This window comes from Solanum stenotomum, chromosome 7 (assembly GCF_019186545.1).
Source record: "Solanum stenotomum isolate F172 chromosome 7, ASM1918654v1, whole genome shotgun sequence".
Lineage (NCBI taxonomy): Eukaryota > Viridiplantae > Streptophyta > Magnoliopsida > Solanales > Solanaceae > Solanum > Solanum stenotomum.
The window spans coordinates 57,003,112-57,020,413 of NC_064288.1; the positions used below are offsets into that span (position 1 = coordinate 57,003,112).

Below are 17,302 nucleotides of genomic sequence, written 5' to 3' on the forward strand. Positions count from 1 at the left end.
ACCTCTATAAATTGAATAACTCTCTTCTCATATCAAAACACAATATCATCAACAATGTAGTCATTAAAGAATTTTATTTATAAAAATTATTCTCTATATAGATCAATTGATTAAATCATATAAGGGAAAAAAGACAAATATCCCCCGAACTATTGTAAATAATATGCAGATATCTTCCGTCATAATTTTGGGACATGGTGCCCATGCCGTCAAAAAATTATAGCATTAATACCTTTTATACTATAACAGACATAAACGTGTCATAATCTTATCCACTGACCCAACCTTTATGAAATATTGAATCGACGGATAAGATTGAGCCACGTGTACCTATTCAGTCTTCCGTTAGAGTGAAGAGTTTTTAGATGACAGGAGCACCAATATTTCAAAAGTATAATGAAAGATATCTGCATATTATTTACGATAATTCAAAGGTTTATTTATCCTTTTTTCCATTATATAATAATATTATATTTTTTACTATAGTTTTATTTGTTGACTGATTTATCACTAACATAATTTGCAACCAACCCAACAGGGCCACTACATTATTTTGCAGCTATGCTCTGAAGTGCACATTCCACAACTACCCCCTAATCTATATATGAGTGAGTGTAACAGTATTTTCTCTCAACCTAGCTTGATTTGATTGTCTTTTTCTCTCTCTTTCTGCCTCACCTCACTTCAAAACTGATAGATATCAGTATATATATTGTCATAATCCTAATACCAATAATAACACTACTTCTAGCCTTTCACTTCATCCAATCACACCCACATCTCTTCACTACTATTATTGATTTTCAGACCTTTTTTTTTCTTCATTTCATCTTCTTTCCTTATTTTACTAAAAAAAAAAAGATAAAAGAGTCTTGTTATCTTTCTTTTGCTTTGTTTTTTTAAAATTAAATGGCTGAAGGATTTGAACCTTATCATGTCCCACAACAAAGTAGAAGAGATAAGCTTAGAGTTTTACTTGATGAAAATAACAGTAGTAATTGTCAAATCCCTCTTTATGATCCATCTATTGTTTTGCCTTCAGATTTGTCAATTTTTCAAGAAATTAATGGTAACCCTTTTCTCTATACATCTCAAATTCCAAGATTTCTTGATCATACTAATAATAGTTGTAGTAGTAATAGTAACACAAATGGTCAAGGTAATTTATCTTTGTCTTTGTCATCTCTTCATCATACTACTAATGACTTGTCATCGTCTAAGAGTATTACTACGACTACTAGTTGTGTACCACTTGGACCTTTTACGGGGTACTCTTTAATTTTGAAGAGATCAAGGTTTTTGAAACCTGCACAAATTTTGTTGGATGAATTGTGTCATGTTAGTAAAGGGATTTATGTTGATGATGATGGTAATTCTAATTTGATGATGGATCCTCCACAAGGTTTTATTAATGGAGATGAGCAATTTGGGAAAAAGAAATCCAGATTAATTTCAATGCTTGATGAGGTACCTTTTAATAATTATTCCTTTTTGTATATATTGTCATGAGGGTTCTTAATTTTGGTATTTCTAAGTTCATGTTTTTGTTGCTCCGTATTTGATATTCGTCTTGAAATTTAGCTAATGTGAATGCCCATTAGAGGGGAAATAGGACTTTATGTTTTCTCATTTTCAAGATTCGAACTTGAGACTTCGTGTTTGATGATGATGGTTTTGTTAAACCTAATTGAATTATGAGGATATTGCTAATAACTTCAAAAGTAAGGCTTTTAAGTATTACTAATAAAGTTGTTTTAGTGAAACCTATAAATTATGAGTTTTGGTTGTGAAAATAGACAATAATATTTGATTAGTGACTTTTTTTTAAAATAATGTGTGAATACTGAATGATTTATGCTCCGGACTATCCAATATCAATGTTCATATTTTCTTCTTAGCTTGATTTTTTTTTTGCTCTTTATTGAAAAAGTTAATTTTATTGAATGTTTGGTAGGGAGGAGAGTTTGTTTCTGCATTAATTATAGAACCACATTTTTTTCTCCATTGACTTTTCTTGCAATTACTCAAGTCTTTTTGGTAAGTTAAAGTATAGCCATCATAATTTGAAATAATTTTGAGGAATATTTCAAATAAAGTAGTTATATATTTTTGAATTTTAATTTTAAAATGTTCTTTTTACTAATAAAACTATATTTTATTAGTACTTTTAAATTCAACCAAATATATTATCCAACTGCCTAACTTTTTACACTTTTTTCTTATGATTCTTAGACAGCTGTTCTCTATGAAAACTCCAATGCTTTTCTTTTTCTAGCATATACTATATGTTAAATTAAAAGAAAAAAATTCTTTAAAGTGATGAGTTATCGTTAAATGTCCGTACAAATATGCACTACGAAATTTTTGGGTATTTAGAAGCTTTTTAGCATTTTTGTATTACTTCCAATTATTGCTTTTACTTTTTTCATGCTCATTAAGAAATTGTAAATATAAAATATAATTTACTAAAATATTTTTATTTAATAAAAGTATGTTAATTGGTTTCTCTTAAACATAACATAATTCATTCTTGAAGGTCANTCTTATGTTTCTTATCCAGCTGTTCTCTATGAAAACTCCAATGCTTTTCTTTTTCTAGCATATACTATATGATAAATTAAAAGAAAAAAGATTCTTTGAAGTGATGAGTTATCGTTAAATGTCCGTACAAATATGCACTTCGAGATTTTTGGGTATTTAGAAGCTTTTTAGCATTTTTGTATTACTTCCAATTATTGCTTTTACTTTTTTCATGCTCATTAAGAAATTGTAAATATAAAATATAATTTACTAAAATATTTTTATTTAATAAAAGTATGTTAATTGGTTTCTCTTAAACATAACATAATTCATTCTTGAAGGTCATAGTTAAAAACATCATTCATTCTTGAAGAGTAATATTTTTTTTTAGTTAAAATGGTAGTAATAAAAAAATATTTGTTACCTATATTAGATATAGTAGAGTAATATTTTAAAGTGTAATTTATTTCTTGTTTTATTGAATTAAAGGCTACCTAGGCTAGATGCCTATGTGATATAGGCGTACAGGTTCTTATAAATCACTAATTTATCTTTTTGGGAAAAGGTGATTTAGGGAATATATGCACAAAAATTGGTGCCTTAATTAAAGTGTCCTACTCAAATTATAGATAAGAAAATTCTAAATGCTCATATCTTTCTTTTGTAGTTTGTGTGATATAATTTGATTCGATATTAAATTTAAATAAAAAATTTAAATTTTAAATTTTGTGCGCTTGTATATGATATAAAACATTTGTGTAGCGATAAAAAATAAAATTGAAACCATGGCTTTTTTTGTGTTTATTGGTAGTTTTTTGAACTCGTATAGTAGTATAATTTAACCTTGTATTTTCATTGTACAAAAGGTAATTTTATATTGGATTGTTTTGTTTCTTTAGTTGAGGCTCTATTGCTAATGATTTTTCTATTTTCAAGGTAAGGTAAGATTTACATACACTTTCTTTCTCAAATTTTACTTTGTCAGATTATATTGGAGTGGTTATTGTTGTTGATGTATAAAGGTTAAAATTTCATCTATTAAATTTAGTTGCTGTCATTTCAAGGCGGAGGCATGATTTGAAATTTACGGATTCAAGATTCTATTTTTTTTTTCAATTTGAGTGTATCTCATGCGAATTGTCTTATAGAACTTGTGTGCTTACTTATGTTCAACTTTATATAAGTATATTTAAGTCGATACTAAAAGAAAATCACTTTCTTTGTTGAAGAAATTTAGAATCAAGAAGTATAACTTTCTATAATAATAACTAGTAGTTGAACGATGATTTGACAAATCAACCCGATATCTCATATTGAGAACTCACATTCAACACATATATATACTTAATTATGACCACTACAACAAAAGAGACATTCAACAACAACATATTCTCCTTCTAACAACAATTGAGTTAATATCATTACATTCAGAGTTGCTAAAATCTTTAACGACATTTACATAGAGTGATGGTTATTTTCAGGTATACCATAAGTACAAGCAATATCATGAGCAACTACAAATGGTTGTGGCATCATTTGAATCAGTTGCTGGACTTGGAAATGCAGCACCATTTGCAAACATAGCTATAAAAACTATGTCAAAACACTTCAAATGCCTTAAAGATGCCATAATTGACCAACTCCAATTTACAACAAGCAAATCTTCACATCATATTCATGGTCAAATTAATTGTGAAAGAGCTGTTACAATTTCTGGCAAAGGAATTTATTGCCAAAGACAAGAAACTCAACCTGTTTGGAGACCACAAAGAGGGCTTCCTGAACGTGCTGTCACTGTACTTAGGGCTTGGTTGTTTGACCATTTTCTTCACCCGTAAGTATCAATTTACGTGTCTTACTTTCTTTATTTAGTCTGTTTCGAAATGAATATAATTATCTACATATAGCTACTTTTTAACTCCAACGGTTAACTTGATATGTTTAAGACTATAGGATTTAAAGAGCATTTTGGTACTCGGTCTGTCCAAGATTAATTGTCATGTTTCACTTCATCGAGAGTTAATCTGACTAATTTTTGAAGTAGAATTTGATTAGATTAGCTATATTTTCAAAAACTATATGAAAAGTACTACAAGTTGCAACTTTTCTCATATCAATTTGATGAATAAGCATGTTTTAAAGCATTGGTTAAAGTATTACATAGTTTGACTTCCGAAAAAATGAAATATAACAACTAGTTTAGGATGAGAAGAGTACATTATATATAATTTTAATTTAAAATCACAAATTTCAAAGATTTTGTTTACACCGTCTTTTTAAACACGACATCTGGTCAAACTAAAACACACAAGTATGGAGAAAGTAATAACTACTCTCTTTAAAAGGAGATTTAACTTATATACACAAACACTGCAACACATTTTGGACTATTATTGACCATTATAATATCTTACTAGCTAATTTTACTAATTATATAAAGTTCATATGTAATTTTTACTTTTTAGATGATTTGATATCCTAATAATCATTTTACTAGTTAATATAAAAAAAAGTTAAAACTATTGTTTTAGGAATTCAACATTGATATGAATTTTTGTGTCCTATTTTTTTTTACTCACTAATATTATTATTGTTGTTGTTATTGCAGTTACCCCACGGACAGCGATAAAGTAATGTTAGCCAAACAAACTGGCCTCTCAAGAAATCAGGTTAGTGCATTTTCAACATATTTTTACACTATTACTATAGTTTTAACATGTTATAACATGTTAGTTATAATTTTTATCGGATTAATAATATGATAATATGCTTAGGTTTCTAATTGGTTCATTAACGCGAGAGTAAGACTTTGGAAACCTATGGTAGAGGAGATTCACATGCTTGAAACTCGAGAAGGTCATAATAAATCTTCACAGAGAGAAGAACCTAACAACAACAACGACAATAATAATCCGATTGAACATTTTCCTATGAGTAATTCAAATGCATGTGAAAGTAATACTCTATCTACATCAACATCAAGATTACAAGACCTTCCATCAAAACGAACTCGAAATGAGTTAGCAAATATTCCCAATAATATTGGAAGAATCGCGGATTCATTTAATTTATCATATAACGGAAATTTGTCAACTGGAGTTGGTGGTGGTGTGTCATTAACATTAGGGCTTCATCAGAACTCCGGTAATATTGGTTTATCAGAGCCATTTCCGATGAATGCAGCTCGACGTTTTGGTATCGATAATAATACCAATAGTGGAAGGTTTATTGTTGGTGGATTTGATGAACAAAATGGACAATTTGGAAGAAATAATACTATGGTTGGTGGGCAATTCTTGCATGATTTTGCTGGTTGAATGAAGAAGTTAAAAAAGCAGGACATCTAGTGTGACATCGTTTTTTTTTTTTTGGACATATTATAACATAGTTATAATATTTTGTTGTATGCTATTAATATTTGCTCTGAGTTATGAGGTGTAAATTTAATTGAAGATTTATGCTTATTTATTTAAAGTTCTTTTAAGGATAATCATAAGGAAGATCTATGACTGAAAAAGTATAACATAAAATATGTTTAAGTACTATTTTATATGGATACTATGTGGATTTATTTTATTCTTGCTCGAACTGGATGATTAAAAATTATCATGTCCAGTTTCTTTGTGGTATTGTGTGTATATATATTAACATATCGATGCATTTGGTATTATGAGTCCGACTAAAGTAGCTTAATAATAAGGAAGAGATAAAAATTATGTGATGCAATGATGCAATAAGGAGCTATAGTATTGATTACTTATCGAACACTAGAATTTTATTTTTTTTGAGAAAATATTTTCCTTCGTACCAAATACACACTCAGAATTAAATATCTTTCTTATTGTTTTCAATAGAAAGTGATTAATAGATAACAAATTAAGCTATTTATCTATTTTCTTAGTCATCCTTTTTTCTTTAAAGGCGAAATGATCTGAGAGGCCTTGTACCTGACTTCATTTGTTATTTATATTATATTTTGCTTCTTGGCTCAATGATGAAGGTTGCTTTATGCATGAGCTATCTTTGTTTGTTTTGGTTGCATGTTTTTCTTTTTTGGGCAGCTTTCCATTGAACAATCATTTCAATCTGTCTCTTATTTTTTTTTTTTAACTAATAAGTTCTGTGTCACTATTTCTGAGACTAATAAAATGTCTTCTTCCTAAAGAAATTTGGGAATCTTTTATAAAAGGAGCAGTACTTAAAAGGTTTTTTAATTCCCCATTTTAACTTTTTCTAGTGGTGGGGTGGGCCTTTAATTTTCTCATTATTTTTCCTTAAAATTATTGGAACATATAATATTCTTTAATTTTATCATTGCTATTATCAATTTCTTTCTTTGCTTTTTGATTTCGATATTATTTGTTGTTTTTACTGTTCTTATCTAATAATTTATTTTAGCATGACATTTTCATAGTATATTTTCTTTCAATATCTGATTTTGATATGTTTGTTTACGTTGTTGTAATTACACTAAATATTCTCTTTTGTCTCAATTTATGTTATTCTTTTTACACTTTTATAGTAAATAGATTTTGAATTTTCATTCTACATATATTAAAATGATATATAATTACACAAATCTTTATAATTTGTTTAGATAATAGTAACTTTTTTTAAAAAAATCCAATTAAACAACTTCACATATCCGAAGTATATATCTTATGGATGAGAATAAATTGAGATGCTTTGTAATAATTTGTTTCTGTACATTCGGTGCAGTATCTTAATAATTATTGTCTTTTTCTTTTTTCCTTTATTCAGGGCTGTAAAAGTAAATAGTATCTTTAGAAGAGCCATTATAAAAATATTATTGTAATAATATTATAAAAATATGAGTACATTTCTCTAAAGAAAGAGTGGATATTACACTTGAATAATGGAGAAGAAGGTTAAAACCTTATAAGAATGAGTTCAGAATCAACCTTAAGGGCGTCTTTTGGGTTAAAACCGCACGCGACAATTTTTTGCGACTCTAGATTTAGAGTGGATAATATCTTAACAGTTAAACCAAGGTCGTTACAATAATCTAAAGAGTTATCTACAAAATTTTAAGTCATTTGGCAAAGTATTGGATTGATATTAAACAAGAATTGCAACTGAAAATTGTAAAAGAACTAAGGAAGTTTGTATAGCTCCATTTAAATTAGTGACAAGATATAGATGCTTCATAGTCCATAGAGAATGGAAGCAGCAACAACACACCAAGGTAATCCCACAAGTGTTAGTTCGGGTGGGTGATGTGTACGTAACTTTACTCATACCATAAGGTTGTTTCTAATAAATCAGCGACTCAAGTAAAACTTATCAAAAATAGTATGAAAATGAAATACAGTAGCGAAGAAGTCAAGTAGAAAAAACACAGCAACAACAAATAATATGGTAGCCGAAGCATAGGAAACACACACTCAAATTAACCTTTATTATGCAACATGCATGTGGACATAGGGAATTCTGTGTTGCAGATTACGGAATTGTTATGAAAAACAGAATGACTGTACAAAAAGTCGTATAGACGGAACAACCTAACCTGTACAACATCTGGAAAAATACTTGTAAAATGTTTAAGCTTAGTACATCCATGACAAGTCTTGCTTGAAGGTGACCGACTTTGCAGCACCTTGAACACCCCTTTCTGATATCTGTGGACAATCCTCTACAATCAACAAGTCTAACTTGTAAGACCCAACGAGAGGTTTTAACCCATCATCGGTCACTCCCAAACACTTCCTCAACCGTAATGTACATAATTGAGGAATTTGGCTAGCAAGCTGCATTCCGTCATCAGTGATTTCTTGGCACCTTACAAGTTCCAAGATTTGGAGATGTTGTGCTGAACGAAGAGCTTGCATTCCAATATCGTCAAAAGAATACACATGGTCAAGAGCAAGTTCTCTTATTGGACACATTTGTATTAACATAAGTATTCCATTTAAGGTAAAGGAAGAAAATGAAGGGAACTCTCCATCAGAGAAAGACAACCTAACCGTATCAAGCAGAGAGCAGTTCTGAGCCACTGCCTTTAGACTTTCATCTGTTAACCGCAATGGATTGTTTTGTAGCAGAGGAAGGGAGAAGTCTGATGGAACTCGGAGAGAGATTGATCGAAGGTTGCTTGATTTCTGGGCCAAACATACTATGTCACAGTCCCTAACCCCAACACACATGTCTAAGTGAATCTTTTCCAAATTCTTGCACTTCCCTATTACGCATGCAAGTCCTCTCCCGGGGCTGATAACACAGTTCACTAAACAAAGTTCAAGCATGTTCTCACATGGGATCGATTGCTTTTGCCATCGGTCAACTGCTAAACGGTCATAAAGCTTCATATATCTGTAGTTGGCATCAACCTCAAATTGCAGTCTCTTCAATTTTCTCCAAGTAGGTCCAAGCTTAATCAAATCACCTTCTCCAATCACCCTACAATTCTTGATGCAGAGATCTTCAAGCATTTCATGTTTTCCGAGATATTCTAGCCACTCCATACTACTGACACTAAGACATCTAATCAGGTGAAGCACACTGAGGGCTTTGCAGCCCACAACAAGAGACAAGATGCCACAACCAGTAATTCTGGGAGCAAAGTTCAACTTCAAGGATGTAAGTTTCGAACAAGAAGCCAAGTAACTAAGACCAGCATCCGTTATGAAAGTACAATAACTTAATGTGAGGTCCTTGAGCAAAGGGCAACAACGTGAAAGGATGAGAAGACCGTTATCATCCAACTGCTTCCCTAACTTAGACATCCAACCAGAGTAAATAATTTCCACTTTCTCCAAGTTATGGAATCTGTTGCATAGAGCAGTTAATGCATCACAGACAGGATGTAAACCACACCCTACGCGCATCGATATTCTCAGCCCATTATCCAATTTGTGGAAGCGTTTGCAAGTTAGGGATACAGAGTTCCTATCAGTAGTTCTTTTAATCCGTCCCAAAATCTCCAGAAGTAATTCAGCTGGTAAATTATCCATCTGGATCAAACTTCTCTATCATCAATCCAGTAATACAGTAGCAACCTGAAACACATAAAACTAGTTTTAACAAAAGGTTTAAAAAGATTAACCTACAAAATCAAATGTAAGAGATTAAGGTGGGGGGTGGGGGATAAAACCAAGAATGTTGTTGAAATTAAACCAATTAACACCAAATAGGCTGATCTGGATTGAACCAACAGAAAAGGAGAGAAAAATGTTTTAAGTCCCTGTTACTCAGAGAACCCCTTTTTGTTACAGGGAAAACAACGGCATTAGTCGACTAATTTCAGAACATAACACTCAAATTTCTACAGCTTACCTTAACAACTTAAAGAAAGGAAAATGTCCAAGTCCTTACAAAAGGGAATATAATCAGGCTTCAACCAAATATTCAAATTTCTACATGGAAAATTTCAGAAAATAATGAACAGATAAAACAGAGGGAACTTCCAATTGATTAGATCGAAATGAACTAAGAAATACCAGTAATCGAATCCTTATGTGTTAAACAAGATCGACGGGTTGCTAACCACGTGAAACAGGCCACCTTAGTGTCCTAGATTTGTTTTTCTAGCTATTCTCCAACAATTTCACCTCCCTTATGAATTGTCTTTTTACAAACTCACAGATAATTCACCATCACTGCTAGGAATCCACCATACTCTATCTCTTTCATCCGTGTTACTTCGATGACCCTGCATGAACAAAAGAAGATCGGTTAGTGCAGTTAACACCCAATCATTTAAGTTTCTTCTCACCCTTAGTTTCCATCCTTCTTTAGGGGAGTAATTACACAACTTAGCATCACAATCAAAGAGTTAAATCTGGACACTTTAAGATGAAAAACCATTGGCTTAATGACCTCCGATGATTTCAACCATCACGACTAAATGGTGACAAATGATCATAGATCCCTGCAGTGATACTCTTTTGTAATAAAACTATACTAGACACAGCCTGTCATAATGTACAAATAAGCTACAGGCATAAAGTGAGGAAGCTTCAATCCTGAAAGCGCATTCTTTGTCCACTTGAAATTCTTTTAAAACATTGCAAACTCTTCAACAATACCTGCAATTTGAGGGATTGCATTTATAGTTCTCTTTATCCAGTTACAATAGAAAATGATGCTGATTCTCCGCGTGATTATCTCACATCCTCACATGTAACAACCAGACAAAGATGATCAAATATTTACTGTTGACATGATAACACTCGTAATCTTTAGCTAGCAAATGTATGCCTTTTTTATACTTTAACCAGGATGAGATAACATATCTTCAGTGCTAGGTTTAAAATCCATCACTTCAAATATAATTATAGATAAAATCTAACCACATGTCTTCTTTCTAGAAAAAGAAAAAGAAATGCATTACAAATAGACACTATTAATCTAATCAACTAGGTATCAGTGGCGGAGCCAGAATTTTCAGTAAGTTGCAATCAAAAATACAATTACGGGGGCTAGCAAGGCAAGAACACACGACCTCAAGTAACTTTTGCAACATCTTAACCACTGCACTAAACCTTTACCTTGTGTTAAAGAAATGTCAGCACTAGTATATATTTTTAATAAATCAAAATTTGACCTATATATACCATGTAATTTTCCAACGAGGGGGTGTGCAAGCGTAGCTCCGCCCCTGCTAGGTATGTTTTTTATCCTCAAAATGTGCAAAACGTATGCCTTTTCTTTTCACAACCTCTAGCAGACGTCTCTAGGCATTACAAATCTCAACTAATCCTTCCTGGAATACCCACATAAGCATTTTCAACTAAGTGTGTGTTTGGTAAAATAAGCATTTTGCGGAAATGTTCCAGTAAGTTTCTCACTTATTTTCTAGTGTTTGATCAATAACCAAAAATATATTATTCCAAGCAGTGACGGAGCTAAGATTTTTAATAAGGGGTTCAAAATCTGAAGAAGTAAACGTACGAACTAATCGAAGGGGGTTCGAGTCGAATCTACTGTACATACATTAAAAAAATAATAATTTAATCATGTATAAATAGTAATATTTTCCATCGAAGGGGGTTCGAATGAACCCATACTGCTGGCTCCGCCCCTGATTCCAAGTACATTTATGGAACTTGTTTTCCGTTCTTCCATCAGGGATGTCATTTTCCTCCTAGAAAAAATGTTCTCCGAGTATTCTAACCAACCAAATATGGAAAAATTGGAAAATATTGTATTTCCTCCGTACCAAAACACACCCTAAAGCTCATTACAAATCAAACTGGAATCTTAATCCCAAAAAATGAGAAAAAAAAAGTTTTGAACAATCGTAAAGGAACCTAACTCTCTAGATTGCATTAACAATTTCTAATTAAACCCGCAATATATAAATAAAATAGTCATAATTGAAAAAAAACAAACTATAATTCTTCGAAAAGAAACAGATTGAACTCACCTGAAGAGAGCATGAAGAAGAAAGATGAACAAATCTGGCAATTCAGTTGAGGGGTTTAAAGACACGTATATACCAGAAAACTATCAAATGCCACTATTACCCTCAGATGGATTAGTTCTTTGAATTGAACACGTGTGGTGCACGTGTATTCCATGTTAATAATCAAAAATATATTAAGATCTTAATTGTTTGCACGTAATGTCTTAATATCAAACATTCTACTTCCGATTATTGAGTTTATCTGTTTTTCAAGTTTGAATCGTAATTGCTCACATTTTAATTTTTTTGTGTGTTTGTTTTTATTATGTTATACATGATTTACATATATTCAAATAATTAAGATTTGTAATAAAGTTTGGATAATAATAAGTTATTTATTTAAGATTTTTTACAAAGATGGACGTTTATTAATTTTATTATGTATTAGTGGTTGTCGCCATCAATCCATAGTATCAACTACTAGAGCCGCTATCCACCATTATCAATTACCATCATTTCTACCATCACAATCATCGTCACTATCAATCAATACAATTGATTATCACCTTTTGAAATCATTATTACCAATTACCGTTACCACTACAAATCCTCAACACCACCATTAATTTTCACTATATATGACCAATTATCACTATTAGTTATCAATATCTTCTATCACCACCAACTCCAACTATCACCATCAATCACTACGGTTAATTATGGCTACTAGTTAATTATCCCTAGCAAGATTCATATGTCAAAAGAGTAGCAAAATGTTACTAATAGTTTTAAAAATGATGATTAATGTTAATTACTAATATTAAAATTGGTTACTTTGCTAAATTAATCTACTTTTTATCATTGGGCTTTTGTAGCCCAAATTATAATGGGCCTATTTTAAGTCCAACAGAAAAAAGAAAAGCCTAAACCAAATAAACAAAGCATAGAGAGATCAAAGAAAAGAATATTCTCCAACATTTTTTATTTTCTTTTTTGGAAAAAAGTCATTACACCAAACAAAGGTTTGGTTCTCATAAAACAAAGGAACACCACTTTCAAATCAGCCTTCTTCCTTAGGGTTTAACAAAATTCTCCATAACAATTTTCTCTGTTTACAAAAAATAAATTCAAACCCTTTAACCAAAATCAGATGATTCAACTCTTTACAGTTTCTCAATTGTAAAATTTGTAAACCTAAACAATAAAAAAGCAATCTTTTTTATTGGATCAAGAAAATGGAAGCAAGAGTAGGTGTATCTGGACATGGCGGTGGTGTAGTGGAAGGTGGTGCAAGAAAGTTTTTACAACAGCCCCAACAACACCATCTTCAACAAAATCATCATTATCATACACAACAGCAGCAACAACAGCCACAGCCTCAACCTCAGATTGGTACTGTCCCACAGCTTCTTGCTGGTGGCATTGCTGGTGCTTTCAGCAAAACTTGTACTGCTCCCCTTGCCCGTCTCACCATTCTTTTTCAGGTATTCCTTCTTTTCTTGACCCCCTCCTAGTTTATTTTGCTTTTCCTGTGTCTGGTTTAGTTGGTTTAGCTTCTGCACCTCGACTAATTTCACGGGATACCTGTCCACAAGGATAGAACATGTGAGAAGAAATCAGCTCATGTTTTTTTTTATATGATGGAGTACCACTTGAGCTGAGAGTCTTTCTGAAACAGCCTCTTTAAGCTCTGCGTACTCCACTTGTGGGATTATACGGGTATGTTGTTGTACAGTATGAGTCCTTCGTTTTGTTCGGGTTCTTTTTATTCCTAGTTAAGATTTAGACAGAAAAAGGAAATAGGATAGATGGGGAGTGGGGTTTCTAGAGGAAAAGAATGATTCCAAAGTGGAATGCTTGATTTTCTGTCTTTTAACACAATTAAGGGGGTTACTAAAGTTAAGATCTTTATCTCTGGAAGAACTTTACTGTTAGCTGATTCAATTGAATAGTTATGTAATTGGTGAAATATGGGGTTGAAAAGGTTGAGTCTTTTCTAAATTTGTTCTCTTTATAGGTTGGGTTGTGTCATTTAAATTCGTCAAATGGTTTGGTATTGATAGTGGTGGAGAGATGTATGATTATCAATAATGTAGGGAAGGATGAGAAATTTTACATGTGCGTTTAACTATAGATTTGACTAAGTGAACTCCGTAAGTCCATATGATTAAGTGAAAGATGAGTAATAAAACCTAAAAGCTTTGACTTGTCAAAAATATAGTTATAGTGATGTGCCAACAATTATTTTCCTTGATATCCTGTTCAATTCACTGTATGAAAGTTTTCAATTCGTAGGTTCAAGGTATGCATTCAGATATTGCAGTATTGACCAAGCCCAGCATATGTCGTGAGGCATTACGTATTGTCAATGAAGAAGGATTCAGGGCTTTTTGGAAGGGGAACCTGGTCACTATTGCTCACAGGCTTCCCTATTCCTCAGTCAATTTCTATGCTTATGAACGCTACAAGAGCGTGAGTACTTTATGACATAGCTTTGTCTATATGACATTTGGCACAAAATGTTTCTTTCGGCTTGCATGTTGCAGTCTTTTCTGAAAATTGTTATGTTGGCAGATATTGAAATCAATTCCTGGTCTGGATGGTAAAGGGCGAAATGCAGGTGCGGATATTTTCGTGCACTTTGTTGGTGGTGGATTGGCTGGAATTACAGCAGCTGCTGCCACCTATCCGTTGGACCTTGTCAGAACAAGATTAGCTGCACAGGTATAAATATGTTACAGTGCTTGTAGGTCTTGTTAATCAATTGAACAGTAGAACAGGGTATATTAGTTATCGCTCTGAATTATGTTGGTTTCCTGTCTTGTTTGATTATTGGAGCATCAAGCTGATGTCGTCCTTAGATTGTAGATGGTCCATACACTTGTCAGATGTCATACTTTTCATCTGTTATACTTGTCTCTATGCCTGTGGACCACATACAAAAAAGGTAGCTATTGCCCTAATTGTCTAGATTGTGGCTTTTTATTTAATCCATAAGTATGACTTAAGCATGTTATTGAGCTGGTTCTTCAAGTTTTGTTGATTGTGGCTATTTGTTTGTTCCACAAATTTGTATTCAATATTTCATTTAGCTGGTTCTTTTAAACTTTGCAGAGGAATACCATATACTATCAGGGCATCTGCCATTCTCTTCGTACCATTTGCAGAGATGAAGGCTTTTTTGGGTTGTACAAAGGGCTTGGTGCTACATTACTGGTCTGCCTTTCTGCTCTGCCTTTCATAGATGTTGATCAGTCCCTGGCTTCATCTGAAAAAGGAAAAAGTAATTTACAATGCTAATTAGGTATTTGCTTGTCGCAGGGTGTTGGACCTAGTATAGCAATAAGCTTTTCTGTCTATGAGGCTTTGAGATCTTACTGGCAGGCTCAGAGGTAAGTACCACCATGTCTTGAGAGCATACTCTATGGTAGACATTCTATCATTCTTGTATAACATCATCTTGTGTTCCATTTTCTGTTTCTCTCAGGCCCGATGATCCTACTATTGCAGTCAGTCTTGCTTGTGGAAGTCTGTCAGGAATCGCATCTTCAACTGGTGAGTAATTTGTATCAATAACACTAGTTTTTCCTAGAACAATTGAAATATTTGGATTCTTCGCTATGTTCCTTTTCTTGGTTGAAGATTATACTATTTAGGGGTCGTTTGGTATGGGATGGGATAGGCAAAGCTATCCTGCCATATATATGGGATAACTTATCCTCATTATTATAAGTATTAATGGTGTGATAAATAATCCCAAGACTAATTTATACCCCTAACCAAACACAGGATAAAATAATCGTGCATTTTATCCTAGTATCGTTATTCCTTATCCCTTGTACCAAACGACCCTAGAGTATAGCTGTCCAACTTGCCTCTGCCTGGATTAGGATGCTTGAAAAAGTGAATTGTTGAAGGAGTGTAGGGAACAACTTGGTTACAAGTGAATCTATATTGCAGTTCTTAACAGTTCTGTTGTATTGTTGATAATGTGCAGCAACTTTTCCTTTGGATCTTGTGAGACGAAGAAAGCAGTTGGAAGGAGCAGGAGGACGTGCACGTGTGTACAACACTGGCATAATGGGGATTTTTAAACACATAATCCGAACTGAAGGCTTACGTGGCTTGTACAGAGGGATAATGCCTGAGTACTACAAAGTAGTTCCCAGTGTGGGAATTGTGTTCATGACGTACGAGACACTGAAAAAGCTTCTATCTCAAGGGCCTTTTGATTCTTGACTTTTTCAGTAGTGCACTCTTCCAGTTTTTCTGATTTAAAAAAAGCCACAAGGTTCAGTTTTGTTAAAGTTACCGGTTAGGAAGAAAGTTTTAAGTATTGATATGGTAATTAGTATTAAACGAGAGAACATTCACACCGCAGCAAATTTTATGGTTGCTGCTGTTTTAACTTGTTTTTTGTTGTATAGCCATTGAAAATCATTAGTGTCCCACAACAATTGTATTTCTAGATATTTCTTAGGATTCTACCTTTTACCATCTTAGATGATTGTATCATCCATACAGTTTTGTTTGTGGGAACTTTTTTATCTAGTGCTTACTTTTGGCTAAGATTAGGCTAATCCCTTCATGATATTGTTGTAAGGACCAGTGGAGTATATCACAATACTGTTTGGCAATTGTAGTCAAAGAGGACTATAAGTTTGTTCTTATTGTTCATTAGGTTGCTTGTTGCAAAAAGCAATTTGTTTATACAGACCATTTGATTCTTGATTTCTTGTTGACAGTCAAAATTACTTGTGTTGTATCTGAGTATTTCAAAGAGGTCAAATTATGGAAGATATTTGAATAAGATTACAAGTTCATCTTGCAATCCTCTATTCCTTTTGCTTGTTATTTTAAGCTTTTGCTATGTGCGGGGTTCAGACAGAAGGAGGTCTATTGTATATAGCCTTACCTTCCCTTTTTGCAAGAAATTGTATTTAAAGCTCAAATTCTTGATCTCCTAGTCATATGATAATAATTTTATTAGTTATGATATTTTATCATGATATCAAAGTCAGACACATTTCAATTTTTTCTTTTGGAAAACAAAATTAGGGGTTGGAATAAACCTTGAGATATTCTGTCAAAGAACATTTTCTCTTATAAAAAGGCAGATGTCAGGATGACCAAACGCCCACTTGGTGTATAGTAACTAAACAAAAAAAATAATTAAAAGTCTTGAGAACATTTATATATAATTTAGTAAAACACTATAGGGTGAAATGGGGTGGCGAGGGTTCAGAAATGATGAGGGTGAGCTTGTCAAGGAGAGAGGTTGAGGGCATAATTAGCTGGTTGGAGAGAAGATAATAAACTTGGAACGTTGAAGCTTATTTTCCTTATTTACATTAATAAAGTCATTTTCTTCATTTTAAGGAATTTATTTTCTTTAAAAAAGTTCTGAAAAAATATGGG

General features: G+C 32.5%; 3 protein-coding genes across 6 annotated transcripts; 2 read left to right on the top strand and 1 right to left on the bottom strand.

Moving 5' to 3' along the window:
* Nucleotides 1–644: 644 nt before the first annotated feature.
* LOC125871702 (BEL1-like homeodomain protein 9) lies at nucleotides 645–5,845 on the top strand. Its single transcript, XM_049552349.1, has 4 exons — nucleotides 645–1,467; nucleotides 4,002–4,354; nucleotides 5,129–5,189; nucleotides 5,295–5,845. The coding sequence occupies exons 1-4, from the start codon at nucleotides 910–912 to the stop codon at nucleotides 5,835–5,837; spliced, it is 1,515 nt and encodes a 504-aa protein (XP_049408306.1). The 5' UTR covers nucleotides 645–909; the 3' UTR covers nucleotides 5,838–5,845.
* A 2,066-nt stretch (nucleotides 5,846–7,911) lies between these two features.
* Nucleotides 7,912–11,926, bottom strand: LOC125871379 (F-box/LRR-repeat protein 14). 4 transcript variants are annotated; one of them, XM_049551966.1, is made up of 3 exons: nucleotides 11,906–11,926; nucleotides 9,978–10,189; nucleotides 7,912–9,536 (listed from the first exon to the last, which is right to left on the bottom strand). In XM_049551966.1, exon 3 carries the CDS (start codon nucleotides 9,489–9,491, stop codon nucleotides 8,088–8,090), a length of 1,404 nt encoding a protein of 467 aa, XP_049407923.1. In that variant the 5' UTR covers nucleotides 9,492–9,536; nucleotides 9,978–10,189; nucleotides 11,906–11,926; the 3' UTR covers nucleotides 7,912–8,087. The 4 variants fall into 4 exon arrangements, with proteins under 4 accessions (XP_049407923.1, XP_049407924.1, XP_049407922.1 ...); XM_049551967.1 differs by lacking the exon at nucleotides 11,906–11,926 and having other exon boundaries at nucleotides 10,025–10,207; XM_049551965.1 differs by lacking the exon at nucleotides 11,906–11,926 and having other exon boundaries at nucleotides 9,978–10,207.
* A 993-nt stretch (nucleotides 11,927–12,919) lies between these two features.
* LOC125871576 (uncharacterized) lies at nucleotides 12,920–16,153 on the top strand. The gene is made up of 7 exons (XM_049552202.1): nucleotides 12,920–13,368; nucleotides 14,180–14,356; nucleotides 14,459–14,608; nucleotides 14,999–15,100; nucleotides 15,206–15,276; nucleotides 15,372–15,439; nucleotides 15,882–16,153. The coding sequence occupies exons 1-7, from the start codon at nucleotides 13,120–13,122 to the stop codon at nucleotides 16,121–16,123; spliced, it is 1,059 nt and encodes a 352-aa protein (XP_049408159.1). The 5' UTR covers nucleotides 12,920–13,119; the 3' UTR covers nucleotides 16,124–16,153.
* The last annotated feature ends 1,149 nt before the right edge of the window (nucleotides 16,154–17,302 follow it).

What these genes read in the sequence shown, in the direction of transcription:
- LOC125871702 (XM_049552349.1), top strand. Translation starts at nt 910, where the DNA reads ATGGCTGAAGGATTTGAACCTTATCATGTCCCACAACAAAGTAGAAGA. An exon ending in TAATTTCAATGCTTGATGAG is followed by an intron (nt 1,468 to 4,001) that starts GTACCTTTTAAT and finishes GGTTATTTTCAG; the next exon opens with GTATACCATAAGTACAAGCA. An exon ending in CTGGCCTCTCAAGAAATCAG is followed by an intron (nt 5,190 to 5,294) that starts GTTAGTGCATTT and finishes TAATATGCTTAG; the next exon opens with GTTTCTAATTGGTTCATTAA.
- LOC125871379 (XM_049551966.1), bottom strand. Translation starts at nt 9,491, where the DNA reads ATGGATAATTTACCAGCTGAATTACTTCTGGAGATTTTGGGACGGATT.
- LOC125871576 (XM_049552202.1), top strand. Translation starts at nt 13,120, where the DNA reads ATGGAAGCAAGAGTAGGTGTATCTGGACATGGCGGTGGTGTAGTGGAA. An exon ending in CTTATGAACGCTACAAGAGC is followed by an intron (nt 14,357 to 14,458) that starts GTGAGTACTTTA and finishes TTATGTTGGCAG; the next exon opens with ATATTGAAATCAATTCCTGG. An exon ending in AGGAATCGCATCTTCAACTG is followed by an intron (nt 15,440 to 15,881) that starts GTGAGTAATTTG and finishes GATAATGTGCAG; the next exon opens with CAACTTTTCCTTTGGATCTT.